Source organism: Apium graveolens, chromosome 3 (assembly GCF_009905375.1).
Source record: "Apium graveolens cultivar Ventura chromosome 3, ASM990537v1, whole genome shotgun sequence".
NCBI lineage: Eukaryota > Viridiplantae > Streptophyta > Magnoliopsida > Apiales > Apiaceae > Apium > Apium graveolens.
This window is the reverse complement of record NC_133649.1, coordinates 281,791,214-281,803,867: the sequence shown is the minus strand read 5'-3', so window position 1 is coordinate 281,803,867 and position 12,654 is coordinate 281,791,214. Positions and strand designations below refer to the sequence as shown.

At 33.8% G+C, this 12,654-nt stretch overlaps 1 protein-coding gene across 1 annotated transcript; it reads left to right on the top strand.

Annotated features, from left to right (window-relative positions):
- The first annotated feature begins 7,215 nt into the window (after positions 1 to 7,215).
- On the top strand, positions 7,216 to 10,863 carry LOC141713471 (enoyl-CoA hydratase 2, peroxisomal-like). Its single transcript, XM_074516905.1, has 11 exons — positions 7,216 to 7,477; positions 7,584 to 7,606; positions 7,693 to 7,798; positions 7,917 to 7,984; positions 8,064 to 8,136; positions 8,408 to 8,447; positions 8,691 to 8,763; positions 8,839 to 8,989; positions 9,990 to 10,060; positions 10,306 to 10,479; positions 10,567 to 10,863. The coding sequence occupies exons 1-11, from the start codon at positions 7,418 to 7,420 to the stop codon at positions 10,652 to 10,654; spliced, it is 927 nt and encodes a 308-aa protein (XP_074373006.1). The 5' UTR covers positions 7,216 to 7,417; the 3' UTR covers positions 10,655 to 10,863.
- The last annotated feature ends 1,791 nt before the right edge of the window (positions 10,864 to 12,654 follow it).

The window sequence follows — 12,654 nt, the reverse complement described above, 5'->3', positions numbered from 1 at the left end:
ATTGGTATATATGTTTGATTCTCCATCTATTATAAGATATCTGGAACCAATAACTGGTGATGTTTTTACTGATCGTTATGCTGATTGTCATTTTGATGAATTCATGTTCCCTAAATTAGGGGGAGATAATGATTTGCATAAATTAAATTCTGAAATATCATGGAATGCATCAGGATTAAATTCTATTGATTCACGTACTAATCAATGTGAATCTGAAGTTCAAAAAATTATTCATATGCAAAATATTGCTAATCAAATGCCGGATGTCTTTAGTGACTCTAGACATATTATAAGGTCACATATACCTGTTGTTAATGCTCCGGCACGAGTTGAAATCCCTACTAAGAAATCAATTTCTGAAGAATTAATTAGTGATTCATTTCCAGAAGCGTGGTAGACCTATTGGTGCAAAAGATATTGTACCACGAAAATGGAAATTGATTAGAATTGCCCCACAAGTGGTAAAAGTTTCAGAAAATACCCCAGAAGTGGTATTTCCTCCTGAAGAGGTTCAAACCCCTGAAGTGGATGTAACAAAACTCCCAGACGTGGGATTGCCTCCAGAAGAGAATGTTGCCCCAGAAGTGGCACATGCCCCAAAAGTGGCAAATGCTTCCACAAAAGCAAAGCTACCTGAAAATTATGAGATCTCAATGAATTATGTCCATAACGCGAAATTACTGGATCGTGGGAGTATTGAGGTTGATGATGTATATGTTTTTTCCGTGGCATCTAATATTATCATGAACTTCGATCCTGAATCACAAAGCGTGGAAGAGTGTCGACACCGAGATGATTGGCCAAAATGGAAAATTACGATTCAAGAAGAATTACAATCCTTGCGCAAGAGAAATGTATTTGGACCTGCAGTCCAAACACTAGCTGGTGTAGTCCCTTTCGGGAATAGATGGGTGTTTGACGAAAACGAAATGAGAGAAATGAAATTGTGAGATACAAGGCCCGATTAGTAGCCCAGGGGTTCTCTCAAAGACCTGGTTTTGAATACCAGGAAACATACTCTCCTGTGATGGATGGAGTTACTTTTCGTTTTCTAATGGGTATGGCTTGTATGAAAAAACTGGAAATATATTTGATGGACGTTGTGACAGCATACCTATATGGATCACTTGATAGTGATATTTATATGAAAATTCCTGAAGGGTTAAATATTGAGGACACTAAGCCTCTACATATATATTCTGTTAAATTACAACGATCATTGTATGGTTTGAAACAATCTGGTCGTATGTGGTACAACATGCTTATTGAATACTTATTGAATGATGGATATGTTAATAATCAAGTGTGTCCTTGCATTTTTATTAAACGATCATCAACTGGTTTTGTTATTATTGTTGTATATGTGGATGATTTGAATATCATCGGTACTACTGAAGATATTACTAATGTCGCTAACAATTTGAAAAATGAGTTTGAAATGAAAGATCTTGGAAGGACAATATTTTCTTTAGGTATACAGGTGGAGCACTTATCTTCAGGAATATTTATTCATCAATCAAACTACACTAAAAAGATTCTTGATCGGTTCTACATGGACAAAACTCATCCACTAACCACACCAATGGTTGTTCGATCACTCGAGGTTGAAAATGATCCTTTCCATCCTAGAAAATAAGATGAAGAGACTCTTGGATCTGAAGTTCCATATCTCAGTGCAATTGGCGCTCTCATGTATCTTGCAAACAACACACGGCCTGATATTACATTTGCAGTGAACCTGTTGGCAAGATTTAGTTCTGACCCTACTAAAAGGCATTGGGATGGAATAAAACATATATTCAGATATCTTCGAGGGACAATCGATCTTGGACTATTCTTCCCAAACAATTCAAGATCACGACTAGTTTGATATGCAGATGCTGGATACATGTCAGATCCTCATTTAGGGCGATCACAAACAGGTTACCTATTTACATATTGTGATACTGCTATCTCTTGAAAGTCTACAAAATAGACTATGGCTGCAACTTCATCAAACCACGCAGAGTTACTAGCAATTCATGAAGCAAGCAGAGAATGTATTTGGCTAAGGTCGGTCATTCAACATATTCGGGAATCATGTGGATTATCAAGTATTTCAGACAATCCTACAGTTTTATTCGAGGATAACTCGGCCTGCATCAAACAACTTAAGGAAGGATATAATAAAAGGGATCGAACAAAACACATATTGCCAAATTTCTTCTACACTCATGAATTTCAAGAAAATAGTGATATTGATGTTCAACAAGTTCGCTCATGCGATAATCTGACGGTTATTGTGACGCCCTCAATCTCGGGGTTAGGAAATGAGGACTCACACACCTCTAATCTAATAATTAAATATGCATAAACCCCGATTAACCACTAACAGGATCAACAGGATAAAGTATTAGACAAGATCACAACTACCAATCATAAAATATAACTTACAAACCCAATTATATTATTAAATAAACAATATCGATTCCGGCTGGGAACCGACAGATAACCCATTGTATCTTTATACACCTCTTTCTAGGCGCGAGCTCACTCATAAGCACCACTACCTGCTCTGGCAACCGGAAGCCCTCAACACGGTAGGGACCACCAGGTACGCTCTTACGAGCAGTGCGCCTAAGCCTGACCATCTTCTTGCTTAACTGTCATGGTTAGATTAAGACAAAACAAATGAGTATAAAACTCAGCAAGTAACTATATAGCAGTTCTACAATATCAAATCACAATATGCTTTATCAAACTAGGGCATTCTACTTTAATTAATCTAGGTGGCAGATTTCCATCTTTTTGGGTTAAGGAAAGGTTTCTGAAGAATAGTAGGGGCTTTCAAGGAAACAAGGCTCAAAGCAGGACGAAAGCCGACATTCATCACAAATCATTATAGGATCAAAATAGATCTTTCGATAGAGGAAAGCAACAGTATTTCAAGATATAGAATCAATCATATGATCAACAATTTCAAGAATCAGGGTTCTCGAGCTTTAAGCTCCACAATGACATAATCAACTCTTTTCAAAGCAATATAAACCATTTTCATTTTTAAAATCAATTTACTGAACAAAAGTTTCAGTTCCCTTTTTAAATAATCACTTAGAACCCTTGATTGAATCACTTTATCTTTTCATTTCATTATATACGGGTGATCAGCCCGTATGGACCTCCATTCCGGTCTTTAAGGTACCAATCGGCATAATTTTAGCCTTAAGTTGGACTAGTCCCACTAGCCTCTTACCATGTCTGGACTAGTCCCACTAGCCTCTTACCATGTCTGGACTAGTCCCACTAGCCTCTTACGTCCCAATCCAATCCATCAGGAATTCATTTGGAAAACCTTGAGTTGGAAAAACAAATAGGTTTTCAAAAATTCATTTTATCATTACCAAACATTTGAAATCATTCAGACTCTTTCAAGTCGAAACTCATTCTTAAATCAGATTTTAAGGAAACAAAGTTCAGGGAGTGATTCAAAGGTACGCAAGGAACAATTCTCAAGAATTCTGTATCAAGGATAACAAGGTACTAAATTAGAAGGATCAACATTGATTTAGGGATCAATAGGGTGACCAAGAGAAACAGGGTAACATTAAACATGGTTAACAAGGATAATCAAAAGGTTCAATATAATCCATGGCTTAATAGGTACTTGAACAGAAAGACAGATTATCAAAGGGTGAAATCAATAGGATTATCAATAACAGGTTATCAAGAACAAGGGTACTTCAAATCAATATCAGGGTTTCATAAAGCAAGGGTTTCATATTTTAACAGTTCAATACTCTACATGGTATGAACAACATTCTCTTTATAACCATTTACACAAGTAATCAGAGTTACTTGCCTGGATTTGCTTTCCTGAAAGTTGAACTACTGCCACCTAGTAAATCCTTTCCTTTCCAAGCCTGAATGCCCTCACGCTCCGAATCTACAATAAAACCAAAAATCTTAATTAGATTCCCAACTCTCGTTCCCGGAACGATCACTCTATACGATAACTCGATTATATCTGTGACTCGAGCATACGAATATAGCTTATACATATAAGCACATAGCACATAGCATATCCCTTTCTCGTAGTTTTTATATCCTTATATACTTAACCATCAAAGAGCACTCGCTTGACCTTGGCTATTTCTCAAATCACACTAACACGACTCTTTTACGAGTACAAGACCTATTCACAACCAAATATTTACGTTCATAACTATCGCTTATATCATTTAAAATCAATCAATTTAGTTCCCTTTTCTTTTGTTCCTTAATTCGAACCACATATTATAATCAAGCAAACAAATTCATAAATATTTACTTATACACCTTCAATCATCCTTTTAATCATAAAAACCAAACATTTTGACTTTCATTCCCTATGGCCTATTCGGCCTTATCACACAAAATTAACCAAATACTCACTTTAAAACACGTAACTCATTCAAAACCATTAAAGAATCATCCTCCTTTCTTTTAATCATAGAAATTCGAATCATAAATATATATACAATCAAATTTCTCAAAATTACACCATGCATCCTTAATCATAGCATAATCCAACAATTAAGCTAACATCTCTTTTTTATCAACAATAATTCGAACCAAATCATTCATACATGCTCGCATGCAATTCGATTTCAACTCATCATTATATCAAACACTTTGTTCTTATCAATTAAACCAACTAAATTTTCTTAACACAATCCAAGAATTTCACCTAAATCTCAACATGCATCCACTTATTCATCAAATTAATCCCTTTTTAACTCAATTTCATTCAGCAAAACTCAAACTTACATCTCAAAGACAAATCAATGACATGCACATCTTGATCTTATTTTAAAAATAGCATGCAATCACTTTTAGGCCATATAACTTAGTGTTTACCAAGATTATCTCACAAAATCAATTTCCTTTCTTATTAATACAAAAATCCGAACCTAACTTAGCATGCATCAACCATTTCATTCCTTTTTAATCTAATAACCATCCATAATCACTTTAAACAAGTTAACTCAAATCAATATCTTCAAAGATCAAAACCATTTGGGTTTTTCAAGAATAACACATGCAATAATCGAAATAAGTGTTTGGTATAGTAGAGCTCAGTTTTTTAACATCATAGCTCACCACCGGTTCACCGGAGTTCATCACCGGTGGCGGTGGCATCTCGGTGGTGCCCTCATTCGAGGGTGTCCAACCACGAAGCCCCCGATTCCATCAATTACACAAAAAGAACTAACATGCACATCTTCTCTATCATTTGTTTACAAAGAATCAAGCTTATCAAGATGACATCAACAACAAATAGCAAGAACCATGTGGTTCTCGGGTGAACACACACACCGAGCACCCACAACACACACACACATCGACATGCAAGTGGGTATACACACATGCACACTCTTCTACCTACAAATAAGTGTTTAACAAGAAGATTTAGGGATGATTGGTGTGTTTGATCAAAGAAAAGAGAGGTATACCGAGAGAGATTGAAGAAAGCCGAGAGAGAGAGTGAGAGGGTTCGAGTGAGAGAAAGAGAGAAAAGAGAGAAGAGAGAAATGATGTCACGGGAGCAAGAAGAAGAAAGAAAAAGAAGGGAGTGAGGTTATATAGCACTCAAAAACAAGGGTACTTTGGTAAACTTCTAATTCCTTTTTCATTCTTACTTGTCCATCTTTTTACTAAAATAAAACAAGGACTAAATATAAAATATATCTCTCTCGGGAAGTCAAGAATTATTGAAAATGATATTTTAACGCGTAGGCCTCGAAATTAGCTTTTTATCCATTACTCAGAATAAGAAATTGAGCGAACGGTTGATTTTATATGAATTTCGCAAACTTGCTTTAATAATTTCATTTTCCACATAAAATAAATTTAAAAATGCAAAGACCAACAATTAAATTCACTCATCATTTTTAAAAAGTCTCTAGGACCACTACGAAGATAACAGAACAGATTCCATGTTTTTATCCTTCTCGGATGATTTTATAAAAATGCACGTAGGTTAATTAAACCTTTATTTAAATCACGTAATTCCTTTAAAATTCACAAAATTGACACAGAACACATAGTCATGCACTCAGTCAAACAATCACACATATACAGTCACATAACGACTCAGGTCTGATCATAGATTCTATCCCTTTTTAATCTTTATCATCTTTTACGCGTACCGGGTCACGTTCAACCTAACGGCCCAACGCTCAGCGTTTTGATTACGCTTCTCAATATCTTTACCAATCAACACGTCACTTAGGACGAAATACTTTATTTACTCATTCATTCATTCAATCATACATAATTCATATTTTATATTCTTTAACTCCATATTAAGACAGGTTCCGTTCTACCTGACGGCCCGACACCACAGCTTAACTTCTAAGCTGACTCTTTAAATTGGAACATTTTTATCTACGCTCCTTAACTCTAGTATACAGATAAGACAAATAATCATCACTTAGTCACATAATTATAATCACATCACATAACACATTCCTTATTTACTTAATTACGACGCAAAATTCTCAGTCGTCACAGATATAGTTATAAAGTCACTATCCACATCAACATTTGAGAAGCTGAGAAATAATATGGGTATGAGGATGTTAAAAAGTCTGCTACATCAAAATGTCAAATTGTGAGATATTTTATTCAGGGGCTGTACTCTTTTTCCTTCGTCAAGGTTTTTATCCCACTGGGTTTTTCCTTGCAAGGTTTTAGCGAGACAGTCAATTTTTGCAATAACTCGCATTTGACAATCAAGGGGGAGTGTTAAAATATTTGAATAAAAATAAAGTAATTGTCAAAGCGTATCGATGAAGTCTCTTAAAGCTTACCGAGAAAGACTTGTAAAGTTTATCGAGAAAGACTTGTAAAACTTATTGGGGAAGTTTTGTAATACTTAATGAAGAAGATTTGAATAGCTTACTTAGTAAGTCTTGTAAACCAACTACTATAAATAGCTCATTTAACTAATAAAATGAAACACAACTTTCTCTGCATCTTCTATTACGGTTAAGGTTTATAACAAAAATTTATAACAAAGTTTATAACGATCATCATAATAATAATAAGTTCATATAAACTGAATGGAATGTATAATGTATAAAATTAAATTATCCAAAGACGTAAAGTGAAATTAACTCTTTTTCGGATTCCCAACGCCGGTGATGTAAAATAGAGACGCCCCAGCATGACTGCCAAATATCAAATGAAATGAGGATGAGGCGGGTCACTCTCTAACATCAACACCCCCCAATAATACAAAATCATTCACGCTTGGATAACAATTATCTCACTTCTCTTCTATTCATAGCAGCCCTCCTACTTCTACATTCTACAACAATATATAATAATCCTTATTATTTATTTATTTTCTTGTTCAAATTTACAAACATTTTGAGCTACTCTTAGGTCCTCTCTAATGGAGAACAACACTTCTCTCATCAATCCTGAGCTCGTTGTTAACCACATCTCTCCACAGGTTCATCTTCTTTCCTTTATATATATTTAACTATTTGTGTGTTTATTTGTTAAATTAAACACTTACAATTCGATATAATTCTTGATTTGTTTGTGATCAATTACAGAGATTATTCACTTATGATGAGAGGTAAATCCCTTTTTTTTATATCTAAATGAATTATTGTCGTAATTAAGCATTAGATGTTGTTTAATTAGAATTATTTCTTTGATTAGAGATGTTACTTTGTATGCTCTCGGTATTGGAGCTTGTGGTACTAATGCTTTAGATGACAAAGAGCTCAAATACGTTTACCACGAAAATGGCCAGAAATTCATTAAGGTACTATAAGTTTGTCGAGTAATTGGAATTATAAGCAGATTACGTTGGAGCAGTCTATGTATAGATATTATTAAACTTTTCGAGTTTTATGTATTTTGTATCGACTTCCTCGTTGTAGGTCTTACCAACGTTTGCTGCTATATACTCACTTGGATCAATAAATATTTCTGAAATACCTGGAATGTCGTGAGTATACCTTTTTTTTTTAATTCAGTCTTATCTTTGCTGTAATTTTGCCTGACTGAGCAGGTCGGTTTTTTGCTAGATTTGATCCGCGCCTGTTATTGCATGGACAACAGTTTATAGAAATTTACAGGCCGTTGCCTACTCATGGTAGTGTAAGGTTCTTAACCTCAAGTTCTTTATAACTAACAATTTGTGAATTTCATTGATATGTACAATTTCTTTGTTATTTTAGAGTGCCAATTTGAACTTATAATTTCTTCTATATGGATATTAGTAATACTCTGCTGGAGAGATTTTCGTGTATAGTGGTGCGCGTATGTGTGTGTGCTCGTGCAAATATAAAAAAATTAAATAAGAATCTGCTTAACTATCCTGAATTCAAACTTCTGTTATTACAAGTTTCGAAATTTATTGTTGATGCAGATACGGAATAAAACAAGTGTTGTGGGATTGCATGATAAAGGTTTGTGAATGATCTGATATATATAGCACTGTAAATTACAATTAAATGTTATTTTTTGAAAGTTTAGAGTCTACGTATTTTGTAATTACTTTGTTGCGGTGATAGTGGTTGTGATATTATTATTACCTACACGCACAATCATTTTATTAAGTTTTCATTCCCCTAAATATACATGTTACCTGATTGGTGTCGCCAGTAAATTAACTCGCCTTTGTTATAATGGCATGTCTTTTGATTTTATAGGTAAAGCTGCCATATTGGAACTTGAAGTTCTAAGTTATGGGGAGTCGTCTGATGAACCGATCTGCATGAATCGGCAAGTTTCTAAGCAAATGACTGAAGTATAGATGACTTAAATGCACTTTAATTACCAAATATCGTTTTTATGCAGGTTGACTCTATATTTACGGGGTGCAGGTGGCTTCTCAAAATCACCTCACCCATATTCTTACACTAACTATCAAGCAAATCGGAACGTAGCTTTTAAACATCCTAAAAGTCAGCCATTTGCAGTTTATGAGGAATGTACACAGCCGTCCCAGGTATGTCACATATTTTTACATCCGTTGCCTCTTCGCTAGTTCTGGAATGTTTCATATCTCTGTATCTACGGGTTTATCCTGATTTTAAACCTACCATGTTTAACACTACTGAGATTGTTACAATTAGATGAATTTGACAAGAAATGCTGACTGTTTTTTTTGCTAAGCAGAAATGCTGACTGTTGTTTGACTTGCTTCATATTTCATGCTACAAATATTAGGATCACTGTACAGTTTTTGTGATAACCTATCAGTAAATTTGTCTTATGTAGCAACTCCCTGTATTTTAATTTTTAGGACACAGGTGATACACTTTAATTTGAGAAACATTATGAAAGAAGAGGAACAAAGCGAGAAAGAATTTCTTTTCAGTGACTTTTACTGAGTGTCATCATTAGATTAGAGTAAAACATGGACAGTTCATAATTTTTGTTTTAAATCATCTCTTGTACTTTCTTCAATTTACATCTTGTTTTTCCTGCCTGATGAGGCAATCATGCCCCTAGCGTGTGTAGCTTGGTGATATGGTGTGGCCAAATAATGAAGTAAATAACATGAGATGAGGACATTCTTAGAGAAATAGAGGTAGCACTGAATACTGATTGGTGTGAATATTGAGCAGGGTGTGATGGTTTGGTCACATTGAGCTTGGGTATCTCAGTGATCAGTGAGGAAGAGTGATAGACTAGAATCAACCTCATAAAGATATTTTTGAAAACAAGTGGTATCACACTGCTTCACTTTTTTCCTTTAGTAGCAGTAGCAGAGGGCAACATTTGTCATATCAGGCTTACCTAACAGAATAAGGCTCTCAAGAATTGTTTAAAGGTACACAAAGTTGAGACACACTTCTTTAAGAAGAGGGAATATTAGCAACGAAGGATATAATACCCATCTCCGCAAAGAATACACATGCTTGATTTTTACAGCTAAACATAAACGTTTTTGCTTTCTGATTTTTTTTTTACCAATGATGAGTTCTTGTTCTGTTGTTGTGAAGGCGTTGATCTACAGGCTCTCTGGTGACTATAACCCTTTGCATTCTGATCCAACATTTGCAGGAGTGGCTGGGTCAGTACATTACCCTGTTGGAATTTTTTTTCCCTTCCTGATTACAAATTGTTTTTCCAGTCCTAGATGTGTATTCTTTGTTTATAGCTCACAAGTTCTATATTTTGAGTTTACACATCTCTTGTTGGGCAGCAACTCCAGAAATCTTTCAGATTCAAGATACTCATCCTTATGGATTGGTTTTGTTCTTTGCACACTTTGTTGCTCCCCCCCCTAACTTTGTTACAACTTTTTATTTTTTCAAGATTTTCTCGACCTATACTGCATGGACTGTGCACTCTTGGTTTTGCGGTCAGAGCTATCATTAGATGTATATGCGGAGGAGATCCGGACATCGTCAAAAGCATATCAGGTCGATTACTTCTGCATGTATACCCTGGAGAAACACTAATAACAGAAATGTGGCTTGAAGGATTGAGGTATTGAATCATGTTAATTGTTAAAACAAATGTTCTGATTTATATCTAGGCTTTATTTGAGGGCTTATAAATAATTTGAATCTGTAGTGTTATGTATCAAGTGAAGGTGAAAGAACGAAATAAGACAGTCCTGTCTGGTGTTGTGGATCTCAATCGTCCAGCTTCGACTTTGTAAACTCAATGTTACATACCATCAGGTAAAGGTCCTCAAGGCTGTTGTGGACCTTGATGGCTGTTGTGGACCTTGATTGTGTATAAATCTGTATTTGGAGTCTTGATTTACTTTTTATACTTCTAAAGATACTTTTGTAAGATTACATGAATAAGTGCAGTTCAATTGTACTCCACGAATATTTTGAGAAGTTGCATATAGTTTTTGGTTGAGCCAATGAATCCATTATATTGTTTCTTACGGAAACAGCCCAGAAGTTGTAAGGTTCTTTGCTAAGTCATATATATGTAGCCCAAATGTTCTAAAGTTGTGGCGTGGCCTGCTAGACGGGTCCGTCACTGAGTCTGAGATGATTCTTTTGAGAGCTTGCTACTTGTATTATCATTTTCGTTCAGAAATTTGAATCATGCAAAAGAAGTGGCCGGGCCAAAATGTTTGTGTGTGTGTGTGAGTGTGAGTGGCCACTTTGGCTGATTGCTTTACATTTCTACATTTCTACAGCCTGCTAGTTCTATACACAGTTATACTTCGACAAAATATATTTGGGATCAAAATTTATTTATTTATTAATTTATAAAATATACATTATACTTATTAATCTGGAACTATAAAAATTAGTTATTCCTGACAAGAAAAGGAAACTTATTTATTTGACGAAATTAATTTTTAATTGCGTATTCATTTAACATTTTAAATTTGCATCTATGTTATAATTTAACATAAATCGGTCCTTATTAGACCAACCAATTTGTTTGTGTCGTATATTTTTATGTTGTGTATTTTCGTGTTTTGTGTACTTGAGGTCAAACATAAAACCGACATGTTTAAGATTCATGTACTTTTGTGTTCGTGTACTTTCATTTCGTCTCGTGTTTTTCGTGTAAAATTGAATATTAATATTAATTAAAATAAATAAATAAATTAATAAAAATATAAGATTTTTTGGTAATTTTTTTATGAAATATATTAAAAGTAAATATTCAGATCACATTTATATACATATTATAAATTTAAGTATTTTTTAAAAAATAAATATACATATATCTATTAAAATATACATATAATCATTATAAATATTAATATTTAAATATAATATTAATTTATGTCGTATATTTCGTGTCGTGTCCTGTGCTCAAAGAGAAAACACAAAACTGACACTAATTTTTGGTTGTGTACTTTCGTGTTGTATTTTCGTGTAGTGTACTTGAAAGGGTAAACACAAATATTAAACTTTAGTGTCGTGCCCAAAATTGTGGAATCTAATCCTTGTAGAAATAATTGTGTTTTTTTAATGTTTTTTTCTATAAAGAAAAACCACTTAAAACTGGGTCGGATAAGATCGATGATTCGGAATTTAGAAATAGAAACTGCTAAGAGATAAATCATTCGAAATTTAAAAATAAAAACTACTCAGCAATGTGGTCGAGTAAGATTAGATCATTAGGAATTTAATTTAAAAATAGGTCTTTTGACGTGTGCCCACAAGAACACTCTAATCAAATTTTTACTCAATTGATGAATTGACTCATTTTAATTAATAAAATTTACTGTGCCGGATGCAATATAATTTAATGGGACAAAATCCAATGTATGTCACATAATAAGTTATTAATATGTGTCCATGAAACTGTTTAAAAATTACTCCCTAAGTATTTTTAATATTACGACTTTTATACATATTTCGATGTACTTTTATCGAGTAATTAGGAATATTATTTATAATTTTTTAATATAAATAGACGATAAATATTTTTATTTACAAACAAAAATTTAAAATTTATATTTTTAATATCCCGGTCAAATTATATTAAAATATTTGCAAAAGTCAAATATTTGTATAAAACACAAAAACAAGAGGGGAGTAAATATTTTAGCCAGGAATGTTAGTTTAGACACATGTATGTTGGTACGTAATTAAATACTTCATCTGTGCCACTCATTTTCTTATATTTTTTTTTCTCGTGTTTGCTAATATAAATTATGGTTTTGTAATTTATTTTTAA

Bases quoted from the DNA above. Each gene is read 5' to 3' on its own strand.
- LOC141713471 (XM_074516905.1), top strand. From the start codon at position 7,418: ATGGAGAACAACACTTCTCTCATCAATCCTGAGCTCGTTGTTAACCAC. The intron at 10,061-10,305 runs GTCAGTACATTA...TATTTTTTCAAG, and splicing joins ACATTTGCAGGAGTGGCTGG to ATTTTCTCGACCTATACTGC. The intron at 10,480-10,566 runs GTATTGAATCAT...TTGAATCTGTAG, and splicing joins ATGTGGCTTGAAGGATTGAG to TGTTATGTATCAAGTGAAGG.